The sequence below is a fragment of the Tympanuchus pallidicinctus genome, unplaced genomic scaffold, assembly GCF_026119805.1.
Source record: "Tympanuchus pallidicinctus isolate F22 unplaced genomic scaffold, pur_lepc_1.0 scaffold30, whole genome shotgun sequence".
Taxonomy (NCBI): Eukaryota; Metazoa; Chordata; class Aves; order Galliformes; family Phasianidae; genus Tympanuchus; species Tympanuchus pallidicinctus.
The window spans coordinates 763081-779110 of NW_026294748.1; the positions used below are offsets into that span (position 1 = coordinate 763081).

A 16030-nucleotide genomic window follows, 5' to 3' on the forward strand; every position below is an offset into this window, starting at 1 on the left:
TGGGTCTACGTATACTTCAACTGTTAGAGAATCAATCAGTATCCTGCATCCCACATTGTTCATCCTGAACCTCACGTCCTCTGCCCACGCATCCAAACCCACCTCATTGCACCCTGCATCCCTCAGCCCTTCCGCATCCCAGAATCACGGAATGTCCTGAAGGATCACTGAGTCCACCTGGCTCTGCACAGGACCACCCCAAATCCTTCGCCCTCCTTTTGCCTGCATCCCTCATTGTGCATCCTTCATCCCACCCCAGCACCACAACCCACACAGCCAGGTGGCCGCCTGGACACACAGTGGGACCTCCATGGGGATGTGCTGGTCTGGGTGAGCCAAGCCCCAAGGGCAGGGTCTGGGGTGGCTCCAATGAGTCCCAGCCGTGCTAACAAAGCAGTGACTCCCACCTGCTGTGGGATGGGATCCAGGGCAGGGCTGGTCCCAAAGCCTCTTAACCCCACTGGGGGCTGTTTATAGAGTTCCCGCTATTGGCTTCCCAATCTGCTTTTTCTGCTCTGTTTCCTGAGGCTGAGCACAGCCCTGAGGTGCCCCCAGCCCTGCAAAAGGGGATTGTGGGTGCTGCAGCCCCCTCTGCTTGCAGCGATGGAGGGGAGCAGGATGCAGCCATGCTCCTCCAGCCCCAGTGCTTCTTTCTGGGGATACAAAACAACACAAGGTGCTGCTAGAATGGAAGAAATGCTTGAAATCTGTTCTATCTCACTTCCTTTTTTTTTTAAATCTTCTATTGCAGGGCGACTGAGGGCTGCCATAAGGATCAGCCCAAACCTGAGAGCAGTTCCAGAAACAACAGGACCACAGAGGAGGTGTGTGCCTGCTGCTCCCCTGGAGGATGGGGTTCTGGCAGTGAGAAGTGCGGGAGGTGCTGGTGGTGGTGGGGGTTTCCAGCAGCCTTTCCCTGCTGGAGCTGGGGGTCCTGGTGCTGCTTCCTGCTCTGGGCCACTCCCTGCCCTCCTGCAATGGGGTGCAGGGGCTCAGCACCCCGGAGTTGCTTTCTTTGCCCCTCTCCTCATGTCCTGATGCAGCTCTTCTCCCAGAGGAAGGCAACCAGCCCTGTCTTCATCTCCCTGTTGAGGAGCTGCAGTGATGGAGCTCAGCCGAAGGATGCAGTGTGCCCTCCATGTAGAGCAGAGGCTGAGCTGACCCGACAGGCAGACCTCAGCTCTGCAGGTGAGTGCTGCATGCTGGCCCTCGGATGCAGCAGAGCCTCAATCCCCTGCACCCTGCCTGGTGTGGGCTCTGTACTCCCCAGGCCCCATTCCCTCTGGCTGTTGGCAGAAGCAGTGGCTTCCTTTGATGGTGCTGGTTGGCCAAAGGCTGCCCCTTTGGGTGCGGTGCAGCTCCTCCAGCCTGTTTTCCTGGGTGTGGAGAAGCAGTGTGATGGTGAGCAGCTGTTGAATCGTGCAGGTGTGGCAGCTCAGTTCTCCGTTTATTTGTGTTTCTTTAGCATCTTCCTGGGTGAAGGAGGTGGTGGCAGATTCCAGGGGCAGAAGCACCTCTGGGCTGTGAGGAAGGTGGGCGCTGCTTCTTGGCGGTACTCTACCCCCCATGCTGGAAGGTGGGAGGCAGGGCTTGGAGGGGCTGTGCTCAGTGTTTTGCAGCTCATCACTCGGGCAGAGGCCTTGATGTGCTGCTGCTGCTGCTGGGGTGGGGAAAGTTTTCTTTACAGAGTCCCCTCTTGGCCACTGGGGGTGGCCTGGCTCCTCTCTGATGCTGGCCAGGTGTGGGTTGGGGGAACTCATCTCTGGGGTGGGGTGGTGGTGGGAGGAAAGCTCACTGTATGCTGCTGTGAGGAAGGTCCTGAGCTTCGGTGCCAGGCTGGCTGCTTTTCCAGCTAGCCACGTCTCAGTGAGTCTCTCTACCTTGGGGTGCTTGAAGAGCTTGTAGGTCCCCCCCCTTGTTCTGGATGAAGCTGTGCGTGATCTCCAGCAGCTGCTGCCAGGAGCTCAGGCAGGGAGCTCGGTCAGCATGCAGCAGTGTTGGGTGCTGTCTGCCTTCTTTTCCTCCTCACCTGGGGCATATCAATGATCTGTTTGACCTGCAGGATGCTGATGTACTTGGTGAAGGTCCCCATAGGAAGGATAACTTTAGAAAAAGGGAGAAGAAGAATGCAGTTGGTGGGGGGAGGGAAGGACAAAGCTGGTGGTGCAACTTTTCTTTTCTTGGCAGCTTCTGCTGTGAGCCTTGCCTTGGCTGAGAGGCCAGCCCTGCGCATGCTGCTTGGCATGTGCTTGTGGACTCTGCTCCCAGTCTCTGTTAAGAGCACAATTATGACTTAAACCAGTATAACTGGTGCTCCTGTATGCCTGACGCTGTGCAGAATCCAGCTGAGCGCCCCGCATGGGTGCTTGAGCTTTGACATATGGCAGTGTGAAGCTATGCAGGGAAATGTTTCAGCAAGTGCTCTCTGTTCCACTTGGATCCAAGGCAGCAGCAGAGCTGAGCGGAGGCTGCAGGGAAGACACGGGTTGCCAAAAGCCCTGCTGCATTTATTCAGCTTCACACCAGTTTCATGGTTACAGAGCTGCTGCCAAGGGCTGAGCCTGCAGCTTCCTGTTGTGCTCCCAGGGGCTGCCTGCAGCACACTAAAATGGCCTGAGGATGTGGAGCACATCAGGCACCTCCTCTGCCCTCTTGTGTAAGAGCAGCACTGCTGCTTCAGGAAAACAAAAGCAGCTGGGGTGCATGGTGGGGTTCTCGTTTATCCATGCTCCCTGCTGGGGCTTTAAATCTCTCTCTAAGTGGAGACCGTTAGCTGTCTGTAACGCAGTGCCAATGCGTGACCACCAATAAAGTGCTCTGTGCTTCTGTTTTGGTTTGTGCTTTTGACCTCCCAGCCTGGCAGAGCCTGGTGCTGTCAGCTTCATGCCCTCCCTTCACGTCCATCCCTGGGAGAGGGAAATCAGAATCCCCATCGTCACAGAGTGAGGAGCAAAGTCGGATCACCCCGTGGGTGCTGGTCACCTGTTTCCCATTTTATCTTCACCTCTTTCCCAACAGAGGCGATGGGCTCTGCTAAATAGTGCAGAAAGGTGGCAAGGAGGGCAACAGACAGAGCAGCTTAGGACTGAGACACACGGGCAGCTGCTTTGGAGAAGGAAATCCACCTCCTCCAACCCAACTGTTAGGGCTTGGCTTGTTTTCAGCTTGACCTGAAAGGCAGAACACGTCCGTGTGCCAACCACTGTGCTTTGAGTCCCCACATTGCCAGGAAAACAAACACCACCATTTCCTGTGCAAAAACACCCAGAAACTGAACCAGGGCAAAAGAGTGAGAGGTGAAAGGCCCTAGGGAGAGCCAGCCCTCCTGGGCTGCAAGGGGAGGTGGAATGGGGGCGGACTGGAGCTGAGGGGGCACTCGCCCTGCTGCACTCCCAGCACAGCTCCTGCTGTGTGCTGTGTGCTGGGATCAGAGATGCTGTGCATTTCGCACCCTGTAGGCACTGCTCCCCCAAGCAGAGCTGGCTGTGTCCCTGCCTGGTGCTCTGCTTGCAGGGCAGGAGGATCTGAAGCCTCAGCTGACAAAGTGCCAATAGGGAGCAGCTGCCCTCACCCCCAGCCCAGCACTGGCCATGCTACACTGCAGGACCCCACTCCTCCTCCCCACCCAGAGGACTCTGCATCCTGTCTTTAAATAAGAAAAAAGGCAAAGTTTGTGCAAAACATTTAGATTTGATGTGAAAATGAGAGGCAAACGTGTCATGCTTTTATGGAAGAAAAGCATTCAGCATCTAAAGGAGAAAGGCAGCACTGTCTTGTACTGAAGTACACCTGGGGTAACACTGTCACTTCTCTGCTGGGCAACTTCTTAAACACAAATCACAGATGGAAAGGGAAGGGAAGGGAAGGGAAGGGAAGGGAAGGGAAGGGAAGGGAAGGGAAGGGAAGGGAAGGGAAGGGAAGGGAAGGGAAGGGAAGGGAAGGGAAGGGAAGGGAAGGGAAGGGAAGGGAAGGGAAGGGAAGGCAAGGCAAGGCAAGGCAAGGCAAGGCAAGGCAAGGCAAGGCAAGGCAAGGCAAGGCAAGGCAAGGCAAGGCAAGGCAAGGCAAGGCAAGGCAAGGCAAGGCAAGGCAAGGCAAGGCAAGGCAAGGCAAGGCAAGGCAAGGCAAGGCAAGGCAAGGCAAGGCAAGGCAAGAACACTTCAAAGCATGGCATATCCATGAAGATGTCCCATTTTCACCATTACTATTATCATATGGAAATGCCTTGAATACAAGGAATAACTGAGCACCTGAACTGACACGGCCTGGGTTTAGGGCTGAATGTGAGCCTCTGACATGGTCTTAAAGCTCCACCTACATCAGGAGTTCTCAGAACAGCACCCAACACAAAGGAAATCATCTACGTCTGCTGAACCCATTGGAAAACATTTCTGTACTGGCTCAGAAGGAAAAAACATTGGAGTACATCCATGGCAAGCAGCAGCATGATGTTTTCTGCAATCAGTGGTGGGTACACATTCTGCTAATGGCATTTGGTCTCTTGCAATAGAAGAACCCAACTGGGAACAAAGTGCTGTAGGACACAAAGTGGTCCTGACATGGGAGCAATGGAGAGGGCTTCCAAAACCACCACCAGCACAAAGGGCACCGCAGCTCAGTAAGTTTTCCAAACTAAGTGTTCATCAGCAGCACGGGGACGTTTGGGCTACGTTGAGAAGCTGCTGTCAGTCGTGCTGTGTCTCAGTGTGAACAAGAGATGTGACCAAAGCAGGGATGTACGCAGCCTGAGCGGTGCAGGTTGTCACCTCCAGACTTGGGCTGAATTATCTGAGGGCCTTCACTGCTTCTTGATCCTCACGCTCTGCTTCAAACGCCTTCTGCCTGCTGCAAAGAACAGAGATCAGTGAAGCTGTGCGTTGCCTTCAATGGTCCCTTGCAACTCAAACGATTCTGCGACCCACTGATAAACAGATGGAGCACACATGGAGTAAAGAACAGAGCAGCAGCAGCACCCCCTTCCTTTCTGCTTCTAAGTTTTGTCATGACAAGTGTTCATACAGGATAAAACCGACTTCTTAACGTTGTGAAAATAACTAGAACATCTCCCAGCACAGATCCTGGCTATTCAGACAGGAAAGCTTTGGTTTTCATTACCTTACTTGATCACTTTTCATCTTTGGTTTATGTGGACGAGAAATCAGCTCTTTCTGAAAAGACAAAGACCCTCTGATCATCATTAGTTCCTTCCACTTCTACCTGCTTCTACCAAACGTAATTCAGTTGTATTAGGTAGGATACATGGCCCTGCAGAAGGACAGAAGTTTAACCTTGAATGGGGTAAAACCTCACCCATCTCTGCTCTATACTGTGTGAATCAGAGCTGAAGGAAACAATGGTGGGACAAACATCAGCCCTCAGAGCGCAGCAAAGGGGCTGTGAGGATTCTTTCAGCAGATCCAAGCAAACCTGGGAGCTGCGCCGTAAGGATGCACACCTCAAGGCACAGCTGGAGCACGGCCCGAAGGAACCAGAGCAGGACCAAAGGAACCAGAGCAGGGCCCAAAGGAACCAGAGCAGGACCCAAAGGAACCAGAGCAGGACCAAAGGAACCAGAGCAGGACCCAAAGGAACCAGAGCAGGACCCAAAGGAACCAGAGCAGGACCCAAAGGAACCAGAGCAGGGCCCAAAGGAACCAGAGCAGGGCCCAAAGGAACCAGAGCAGGACCCAAAGGAACCAGAGCAGGACCAAAGGAACAAGAGCAGGACCCAAAGGAACCAGAGCAGGACCCAAAGGAATCAGAGCAGGGCCCAAAGGAACCAGAGCAGGACCAAAGGAACCAGAGCAGGACCAAAGGAACCAGAGCAGGACCAAAGGAACCAGAGCAGGACCCAAAGCAATCAGACGTACCGCAATTCTTTCTTCTCTCTGTTTCCTCAGCAAAGCCAGTATTTCTTCTTTCTTCTTGGCCTGAGAAGAAACGTTTAGCAAAATGAGCTCAGAAAAAAAAGGAGCTAAAAGCACACGATGCTCCTGGTGTAAGCCTGAAATTCTTCATTGAAGCTGAGAGTCAGCCTGAGTGTCTGGAGTTTTCAAGAGTAAGGCAATGCCAGGGCTTCCTATTTTAAATGGGTTACACGGATTTCTCAGATTTGCAATGTTAAGAACTTTGAAATTCCATTGCTGACCATGAAATGCTCTACGAAGCCCATGAGAATGACTGATGTGCAGCTCAGCCCAGCGAAAGGAACGCTCTAAATACAACGGCTATCATTCAGCATGGATTTTCATCCTCTTATTGGATACCTGAAGCTCACAGCATGTCCCATACCAAAAAATAACATGTTATCATTGCAGAGTCAGGCCACGCTATTACGTATTCAATGCTAGTTGTCTTCGTTTCCACTAGTGTGCATTTGTGATACATACGTGGGGCATTAATACATGGGTTAGAGTGATAGGGCTTCAGTAAAAGGCTCCACCTACAGATCACATCAGTGACTGGGAAGCACACCCAGCTGTTGTCTGCACAACTGTTAGCCAGGACCAGGCTGCTTTTGGATCTGCTCTTCACGTCATTTCCAAAGTTCCAAAGCTCCACCAAGGGAGGCGCAAAGATCAGGAATGGCGATGAGAAAAGGGTCGGGCGAGCAGCTCTTACCTGCCGACGGCGTTTGTCTTTTGCTTCAGCTTCCTGCACGCCATGAGCTGCTGATGGGGTCCATCTGTGGGCTGGGATCTGCCCAGGGGACGAAGGTCCCTCACGGCACAGGTTGGTGGGACACAGGCAGGGCTCAAAGAGCGGCGGCAGCACGGCTGTGCTCCAGAAGATGCGGGCAAACTCCACATCAGCTGGGCTCGATCCAGCAAAGACGAGGGGCTCGTCAGGCTCTGTGGGCCAGTGTGGGGCTGTGCTCTGATGGCCCCTCTCCATCTGGTGGCTCCAATCCCGCCCCACAGCCTGAGTGCCAGGCCCTGCTGTTCGGACTGATGATAAAAACATTTGTTTTGATTAAATTTGGGGCTGAATGACATTTCTTCAACACGGGAAGGCGGACGCGAAGTCTGGCGAGCCCAAGGCTGAGATGAGCACAGCCCACATCTAGGAATTTTGGGAAGAAGAAAAGACTTGCTTTGCTCAGAAGTGCTGGGGATGTCCTTGGGCACGATGAATTCCTGTGTGCCCCCCCGGGTTCCTCCCCAGCCTTTTCACCTGGCTGTGTGGTTAGTGATTGGTACTGGTGGCAATCAGCTAACTACACTGCCTAGTAACCAGGCTGATGGATGAGCTCCTCCCTTCCTCTTCCTACCTGTATGAAATTTGGGTTTTTCTAAAAAAGAAAACAAACAACATCCTCCCCCCAATATTGCAGTAGTATTAAGTTTGTTTTTTCCCCCTTATTATCATTACTGAACGTTAAGCAAAGTGGTCAAAACCACTGGTAGCGTTCACTTAGCTTTATATTTAATCAGTGCTTAAAACCCTCTTGGCTTACTGGCTTGTTAAGTCAGACATGAAAGCTGAATGCAAATGGCTTTCTTTGATCAGATCAGCTGAAGGCAGAACAGAACACATCCTCAGCCCATTCCTGGTGCACCAACAATCGAGTTACAAAAAGTCTTCATGCGACTCGATGAGTTCAGCACAGCAGACAGCATTCTTGTCCCAGGAATGTCCCAAAGGATTTTAGCACCAATTTAGCACAGAATCATAAAACATTCCAAGTTGGAAAGGACCCATAAGGTTCACCCAGCCCAGCTCCCAGCTCCACACAGGACCACCCAAAAATCAGACCATACATCTAAGCAAATCTATTATTTCACTTGATATTGGCAACATATACCAATGTCTGTTGGGCAGCTAACATTACTGGCAATAAGGATGTAAACAAGGAAACATTGACCCTGTTTGCACTAGGAATAAGGACGCAGAGAGGCTGCAAGGCGGGGTCCTGTGCCTTGTTTTGATGGCAGTGAATGTAGTGATTGTGGGGCACTGGGTACAATCAGCTAACTACACTGCCTACAAACCAAGCACTGCTCTCGTGATGGTGCTGTGGAATTCACACCTGGAAAAAGAAGAAAGCACTCCCAATAATATTAAAGTACTCCATGTGTTATTATAGCAACAGTCAGAAAACATTGGTCGTACCACCCTTAGTGCTATTCCACTAAATCCAGAGCTCTCTCTTTTCCCCAGAGATACAGGAACAGAGGCAGAGGTGGTTGTCAGCCCCCACACTGCTCAAACACTGCAGTGCTACCAAAGAAACAGGAAAATCTGGTCACCAGAACAAGGTGGAATGGGCAGAAAGTAGTTATAATTAATTGTGCCTCGTGTCTAATGTATGTGTATGCAACTAGTAATACCATAACATTATTTTATATAGATTTATCAGGCTGCTGCTAACTCAGCAATGAGACAGAGCCTGTAAGGTCACAGGGAGAACTTTGCATGCAAATTAATTTTTTTTTTTTTTGCTAGCTTTCAACCATAACTGCCATACTGTTAAAATGCAGAAAAAAAGCATTCAGGACTTACCCTTAAGAAGCTTACCTTGTGGAAATCCTGCTAGGAGCTGAATTTGCAATAAAATGCTCAAAAAGAATTAACAGGAAGAGAAGAACAGCGAACTTCTTCTTTCCTTTCTTTCCATCCACCAGGCACCGCTTTCCCAGGCAGCCATGGGATGGGGACCCTACAGGGGCACCTGGGTCCCCATCTCTCCCCACAGATGGCTGTGCTGGAGTGGCCCCAGCCGGGTGTGGGTCAGCCCTTTGTGTACATTCTGTCACCATGGGCACTCAGGGCTGGCGCCTGGAGGATGGACCCAGCCCTGAACCGACCGCATGGCTCTTGGGATGGGCAGCTTTGTTGCAGAAGAGGTTTCTATGGGCAAAGTCAATACGGAGCACGAGTTTCTGCCTTCTCTTGTGGACAAATGGCTGTGGGTTGGGCTGGAGCTGCAGGGGCTGTGATGCAGGTTTGATGCTCCATCACATCTCTCCGGTGATACCTGCAGCCTCAGGCTGCTTTTAAGTCAAAGAGGAGCTGAGGAGCCATAGGAGGACAGAGCAGACAGACCCACAGCCCTGGCAAAGCAGATGGAGAGGCCTTTTCTCTCAGATGTTTTCCCATCATGAAACAACTCACGCTCCTTGAACTTACATCAGTAGTTGTGACTTCAGCTGCTCACCTGAAGGTGTCTGCAGTTGATCATCTACAGAAAGGAGGCGGCGTGGAGAAGGAAGGCTGCCAGCAGCAAGCTGCCCTCAGCTCTGCTGGTGTCGATATGGAAAATGCAAAAGCTTCTGCAGAGCTGGTCTGGTGCTCAGGGAAATGTTTGCTCTAGGTTCGGCCTGCAGTTACTAGAGAAACTGCATCTGACTCTTCCCTTTGCACCTCATGCCTAGGCTTGCCTGGTGACCAGGAGACCCGCAATATAATCCAGCTAAGAATGCTCTGCTGAGTTCAGGCCTGACCTGAATTCCACTTCAAGCCTTTGGACGGATTTCCATTGATTTCAGTGAGCTCTGAATACAACCAGAGTTGGAGGCTGTGGATGCCCCATCCCTGCAGGCATTCGAGGCCAGGCTGGAGGTGGCTCTGGGCATCCTGGGCTGCTGGTTGGCGACTGCACACAGCATGGCATTGGAACTGGATGAGCACTGTGGGCCTTTGCAACCCAGGCCATTCTCTGCTCTGATTCCATGATCCCATGAATATCCAGGGATAATAAAGTGTTTTCTAGTATTGTACTATTATAATTATTTTCTTCTTCTCAGTAACAACTAACGAACCCAGCAGCCCCCCTTAGCCAAAGGCACCCATGTGTGCTCATTAATTTAACTCATCAATCAGAACTCCTGGCTGTTCATAACGCTTGTTGCAGAACTGCTGGCATGCCAACAGATCCAGCTTGGACACAGCTGGGAATGGGTGGGAGCACAACTGGTTGAGTTGCTTTACAGATCTCACACTGGGATGGAGGGCTCACATTTTCTCTTTGACTTCCTTTTTTCTCCAAGCAGGAGACCCAAGGCTGTGTTTTCATGCATTCAGTGACAACTGACAACAGAACAAAGGATTTTAGTTCAATGATTGAGCCTAATTAAAAGAGACAGTTCTAGTCGTCAACGAAATGGGAGCTCAGAAATGCCCCCTGCCATTCTGGCTTCTCTGTCACTAACAGAAGTTCTGAATTCAGGAGTGACTGTAAAAACACCAAGTTAAAGCATTCTCATAGCCTTGCTTCTATGGCAGCATTAATAATTAGAGCCAGCCGGACAGGTTGCCAAGAACTTTGCTGAATTTTTCTTTCTTTTTCTTTCCCTGTCTCATGCACAAAGTTGGTGTAGTCCTGTTTGGCCCCTTGGCATGCAAGAAACTGATTCATGCACTGATTGCATGAGCAGCCTGGTTTCTCAGGTGAAGGTTTGTTTACGGCTGGCTTAGGGCACCTGTTAGCTATGGAACAATGAACTCAACATGCAGAGGTGTTGAAGGCATTCAGGCCTCTCCGGCCGTCCTTGGTGCCATCTGGTCACTTCTTTTAGCACAGAATTTCCCAACTCACAGGGCCTGCCTGAACAAGTTGGAGCTGGAGGAAGGAGGAAGGCAGGAAACCGCCTGCAAGCCATCCATGCGTTGCTCAGCCCCCAGCCAGCCCTGTGAGCGCTCACATTGCATCGAGAACCTGTGTAAGCACTCAGCTCTTTTCACCTTCATTTGTCATTTTGTCTGAATGCTTTCTGATATCCAGCATTGGTGGCACAAATTCCGCAGGCAGAAGGGGAAAAAGAGAACATATCAGCTTACTGCCTGCAACTTTAAACAATGAAGCATAGAATCATGGACTCAGCAGGCTGGAAAAGACCTCCAAGATCATCCAGTCCAACTGTCTGCCTACCACCAGTATTTTGAACTAAGCCAGGTCCCAGTGCCACATCTAAATGCTTCCTGAACACCTCCAGGGAGCCCACCACCTCCCTGCAGCCCATTGCAGCTCCTGACCACTCTCTTGGTGAAGAAATATTTCCCAACATCCAACCTGAACCTCCCCTAGCACAGCTCGAGGCCCCTAACGAAGCACTCACATTCCAGGAACTGGTTTGAACTCTTTAAAAGAGTCACTCACATCCTCTGTGAAATACCATAAAAACAACAACAAAAAAAGCCAATTAGGGTCATCAGAAGACGTGAACATTGATAAATACAGTCATCCAATCTTTAGAATAGAATCACAGAATCACCAAGGTTGGAAAAGACCTCCGACATCACCCATCCCAACCACCCACCAGCAGCTCTCACCAATCCACGTCCCTCAGCACATCTAAACATTCCCTGAACACTTCCAGGGTTGGCGACTCCCCCACCTCCCCCAGCTACCAAATGTGAGGGCAAGGAGCAACGCTGCACAAACTCCACTAATGGCAGCAAAAGGAGTTTGTGACCACTCATTAAATTTACTCACTTCTGTATTAAACTGGTGTTTAACTAACAGGCTGATGGAGATGAAAATCCATTAAACGTACCTTAACAGAGGAAGCTGATATTGGGATAAAACCACCTAGAGTGGATGCAGCCTGGAGCCCCGCAGGTTGATCAGCTAATGGAGCACACCTGAATGCTGTTACAGCCCTCAGGGCCAGCTGGATATAAAACCTGAGCAAGATGTGGTGGTGCAATGGTAAGGGAAGGGTTGGGTGTTTTTTGGGAGGAGTTTTCCTATGTTTTTCTTCTTTTTTTTTTTTTTAATTAAAAAAAAAAAAAAGCGAGCAAAAGCTGTAGAGGTTTTTGTAGCATTAAATCTGTTTCTTTTGTGGCTATCTGAAGTTGTACATGAAATATATCTCAGGTTTTCAACAGCCTTGGTCTGAGAAGGTAATGTTTGTGGTCTTTGTAGTGTGTGAAGCAGCTCTGTGAGCCCTGCTGGGTGTTGACTCAATGCATAAAGGCTGTTAAGGGTTAAGACCTTTTAAGCTTTTGCATTTTAACAAGTGCACTGTGAGTGCTCTCTAGGAATCTGTTGAGGTGGTGCAATACCCTGAACTGAAGTATCCTCTTATTTGGTAGTTTGGTTTATTTAAGCTTTATTTGATGGGTTATGGGTTTTAACATCTCTTCTTGGAACTTGATAGCACCTCAGTGCCATTAAATTAATCCAGTGTAGTGTCTCATCTCTCCTGATGACTCTCTGACAGTTAAAGTGCTTGGATTTAAAATGAAGGATGAAATTGCTGCTACTGTCTTCTTCATCACGAGGCTGATAAAAAGGGAGGACAAGCTGAGCAAGCACAAAATAGAGAGATTTGCAGCTAAGCTGACAACACTGCTGTTTGAAAAGTACAAGAACCACTGGTACTTGGACAATCCATCCCGAGGACAGGCCTTCAGGTAAGAGGGCCTTTAAGGAAAGGGGAGAGGACCTGACTTCTCTTAAATTGAGTTCTATATTAAATTATGCTTCTGAAAATGGTGGAGTTGCTGGCTAACTTTCTGATATTCTCTATAAATGAGAGTTTGCGGTGAAATATGGTGGACTTAATCCTATTTCTTGGAGCAGAACTGCAAAGTGGCAGTGAAGTCTAATGTTCCACCTGCACTTGTGTTCTCCCCAGGTGCATAAGGATAAACAAGCATCAGGCAAGAGATCCGCTGCTGGAGCAAGCTTGTGTGGAGAGTAACGTGGACTTCAACAAGCTTGGTTTGCCGAAAGAGATGACGCTGTGGGTTGATCCATTTGAAGTGTGTTGCAGGTGAGTTAACCTGTGACTCGCACCATCATCTGCCAGGTGTTCTGTGGAACCTCATCCTCTCCAAGCCCGTTAGTAGAGGCTGAGGTTGTGCTTCCTTGGTAGCGTCAGGAGAGTCGTGTCCACACCGCTGCTCCAGAGCTGTGTGGCACAAACGCGGTTGCTTCCAGGTATGGAGAGAAGAACCGGCCGTTCACAGTTGCTCACTTTGAAGGAGAGGAGAACCCAGAGCTTTCGCAGCAGATCAACCATGCTGTTGACAGAGCAGCTCTGGATTATCCTTCCGGCACCTCTTCGGATGAGGAGAGCTTCAGCAGGGAACCAAAGGCCATCCCTACTGTCAGCAATCCCAACAGCGTCTACCAGGTAAGTGTGACTGTCCCTGCTGGTGAAAGCCACCATCTGTGTCCTGGAGGCTCCTTCACAGAGGTGTGACAGACGGACAGCTGTTGGCCAGACTTAGCTCCCTTTTCTTGCCCAGACACATCTTAATGCTGTCTCATTTGTTGCTGTCTAGTTTGACTACTGCAAGACACCCATACAGTCCTGGTCTCAGTATCTTCATAGGAAGACACACACGAGTGGCTCATCCTATGCCCAGCACAGGGCTTTCAAAGCCTTCAGGCCAGCTGTTGCTTTCCCAGGACCACGTGTTGACAGATACCACTGGATCAACACCAAGCGGTAGATCCGTGGCTGTCTCTGTTCCAAGAGCCTCTAACACTCAGCTGTGCTGTGGGATGAAGGCTGGTGCTACAGAGCTTCACGAGAAGAGAATGTGCTTACTGTCTGTTCCCTATCCTCTTACTCTGTGCTATTGAAACTCTGGGTTTTTAAATAACATTTTAATATTTTAACAGTGTTAACAAGACTGAAAATTAATGTGAGATGCTACTTGTAAGCTAAAAAGGAAATGCGTATATATCAATAAATCTAATCATGTTTTCTTTTAAAAAGCTGTCCAATCCCCTCTTGGTGCCTGAAGGGAGTTTAAAAAAAGCTGTTTGGTCAAAACACGAGTCAAGGAAGACTGATAATAAATAAATACACCTTTAGAGCTGAGGACAAGCAGACCTTCTGCTTTCTTCTGGCCAAGGTAGCAAGGGCAGCAGCGTTAGTTGCACTGCGAGCAAAATGTCTGCACCTCCCAGTGTGCGAAGCTCTGCTGTGTGCAGCTGTGCAGGATGCTCCTGTGGCTCCATCTGGGCTTCTGGTTCCTAGCCTGTAGCTCACCTGTCAGAAGAAGCCAGCCTATGGACAGGAGAGGGATGGACAGATGATGGTGTAGCTCTCCCCAGCTGTGAGCAGCACAGCAAACATCACCTTCTCGATGGATGGAATATTTATCAAAGGATGCCTGTTCTGCAGTGCTGTGTCCCCCAGGAAGCTTTTCCTAAACCACGTGAGTCACTTTAGCTGTCTTCTCACTCAGTCAGAACTCTGGAGAGATGGAGGCTATGCTTTCAGTAAGAAAGGGCTCGTTGGAACGCTACTGGGCTTGTGAGCTGTGCTCTAGGATGCTTTATTTCACTCAGTCCTGGCAGCCACTCAACACAATGGCTTTGCTCTGACTTTCCTACTGACTTGTCTCCTAGTCCAACACTTCCTGCTCCTTAAACTGGGCCACGAGGGTAAAAGCAATGGTGGTAGCTTGTCCTGCTGCTTAATCTCTTGAAAATGCTCAGCAAGCTTGTTGCCAAAATAGCTCGTGCAGATACATATGACTGCTAACTGCAGTCATTTCTTCTTGCTGTAGTCCTCCTTTGCTAGCTAGTAAGCAGTGATGGAAATGACTGATGTGCAGTCCTGAAAGAGAGGCTTTGTAAAAGAAGACAACCAGGAGCCGTTTTGAGCCTCGAGGGCTGTAAAAATCAAGTCAAATAAGTGATTAAAATTATAAGTGTAGATCTCGGGTAACTTCATAGTTGGTGTTTAATTAAAACAAACAACACATTTGTATTAAGCCACAGTTACTCAATCTGGATCCTCTCAACTTTTGAATACAGTGTGGATGGTGATAACTAACAAGGTTGAGTTCTCTGTTCCTCTTAAGTAAGGTAATGTCTGTCATGCTTCACCACAACTTGCTGTCTTTCTTCAGAAAAAAAATCACATTGAAGTCAAACTTGGCATTAATAGGGTTTAGTAGATACAAAAAAAAACAAACAACAATTTTGCTCATACTATAGAGGCTTTCCTTTTTAAAAGACTTTGTTTTGAAGTTGGCTCTGTGCAAATGCTGTGATCTGTATGGCACTGAATAAACTGAATAAAGGAGAAGATATGAGGTGGGAGGCTTCTTCGTCCCTGAGAGTCAGCAGTAGTGCTTCCAACTAATTCTGCAGCTTTGATGACGGTGCTTTGTCCTCCAGCAGCACAATCCATCTGTTTTAGTCTGTTTTTTCTCTCCTAGTGAGATCTCAGTGTAGGGTGAAGATAACAGGATGTGTGCACAATGTATGAAGCAGTGATAACCCACCCGCTTCTCGGTGTTGAATGATTCAGCAGCATTAATGTGAGGATACTCAGTGGGTTCTGACATCATTTAAAGTTCATAGAATCACCAAGGTTGGAAAAGACCTAAAAGATCACCCAGTCCAAACGTTCACCTATTGCCAACAGCTCCTGCCTAAATTCATAGATTCTGGTGTGCTGTTTCTTCCCACTTGTTACCTAAACCAGAGGCTGCAGGGACGGAAGAGGTGATGATCAGTGAATAAGAAATGTTGTCTTTCACACTTTAACTCATGGTTTTGCCTAATAAAATGACAATACAATATTCTCATGTAAAGCCTGGGACCAAAAGCAGCTGGCCAATTCAGAACCAAGCCACCAAGTTGTCATCTGAGGATCATTAAAGCTTTTTTGCCTTGGGCTGTTTTTTTCTTCTAATGCCTTTATTTGCTTTACCAACTGGTCTTTCTCTAAAGTACTTAATCCAAGGTAAAAGCAAATGTTTGTGAAAGATGGTGTTCATTCTCTATGGTATCTTTTCCATTAATGCATCTACTTAATCCTCAAGTTCTGCAGGAGATAAGTACAGATTTCTTCTTCAGCGTTAAAGGCATTGAGTGCTTAAAATCAGCCAGTAAAGTGCTGCTGTTACTGACAGCAGCAGGCTTTTCATGAGACCAAGCTAGACTAATTTCTCTGAAATGTGACTTCTGTTATCCAGAAGGTGGTGATGTTTTAGGGAGAAGCAGTCAGTCTGCCATACTCAGGCAGCAGATCTGACCTGCTCTTCATGCAACCTGCCCAGATGTAGCAGGTTGTGAAGACTGGCTTTGTAGTGTAAAGTGAGTTCACCATGAGGTGTC

The 16030-nt window shown here is 49.1% G+C and overlaps 2 protein-coding genes across 2 annotated transcripts; one reads left to right on the forward strand and one right to left on the reverse strand.

Annotated features, from left to right (window-relative positions):
- Nucleotides 1–3893: 3893 nt before the first annotated feature.
- HOATZ (HOATZ cilia and flagella associated protein) lies at nucleotides 3894–7386 on the reverse strand. Its single transcript, XM_052697416.1, has 4 exons — nucleotides 6619–7386; nucleotides 5868–5927; nucleotides 5113–5165; nucleotides 3894–4842 (listed from the first exon to the last, which is right to left on the reverse strand). The coding sequence occupies exons 1-4, from the start codon at nucleotides 6958–6960 to the stop codon at nucleotides 4782–4784; spliced, it is 516 nt and encodes a 171-aa protein (XP_052553376.1). The 5' UTR covers nucleotides 6961–7386; the 3' UTR covers nucleotides 3894–4781.
- A 4253-nt stretch (nucleotides 7387–11639) lies between these two features.
- Nucleotides 11640–13669, forward strand: BTG4 (BTG anti-proliferation factor 4). Its single transcript, XM_052697376.1, has 5 exons — nucleotides 11640–11841; nucleotides 12162–12354; nucleotides 12579–12716; nucleotides 12884–13079; nucleotides 13231–13669. The coding sequence occupies exons 2-5, from the start codon at nucleotides 12182–12184 to the stop codon at nucleotides 13399–13401; spliced, it is 678 nt and encodes a 225-aa protein (XP_052553336.1). The 5' UTR covers nucleotides 11640–11841; nucleotides 12162–12181; the 3' UTR covers nucleotides 13402–13669.
- The last annotated feature ends 2361 nt before the right edge of the window (nucleotides 13670–16030 follow it).

Bases quoted from the DNA above. Each gene is read 5' to 3' on its own strand.
- HOATZ (XM_052697416.1), bottom strand. From the start codon at position 6,960: ATGTTTTTATCATCAGTCCGAACAGCAGGGCCTGGCACTCAGGCTGTG. The intron at 5,928-6,618 runs GTAAGAGCTGCT...GTTTCTTCTCAG, and splicing joins AAGACAAACGCCGTCGGCAG to GCCAAGAAGAAAGAAGAAAT. The intron at 4,843-5,112 runs GTAATGAAAACC...TGTTCTTTGCAG, and splicing joins ATGAAAAGTGATCAAGTAAG to CAGGCAGAAGGCGTTTGAAG.
- BTG4 (XM_052697376.1), top strand. From the start codon at position 12,182: ATGAAGGATGAAATTGCTGCTACTGTCTTCTTCATCACGAGGCTGATA. The intron at 12,717-12,883 runs GTGAGTTAACCT...GGTTGCTTCCAG, and splicing joins CCATTTGAAGTGTGTTGCAG to GTATGGAGAGAAGAACCGGC. The intron at 13,080-13,230 runs GTAAGTGTGACT...GTTGCTGTCTAG, and splicing joins ATCCCAACAGCGTCTACCAG to TTTGACTACTGCAAGACACC.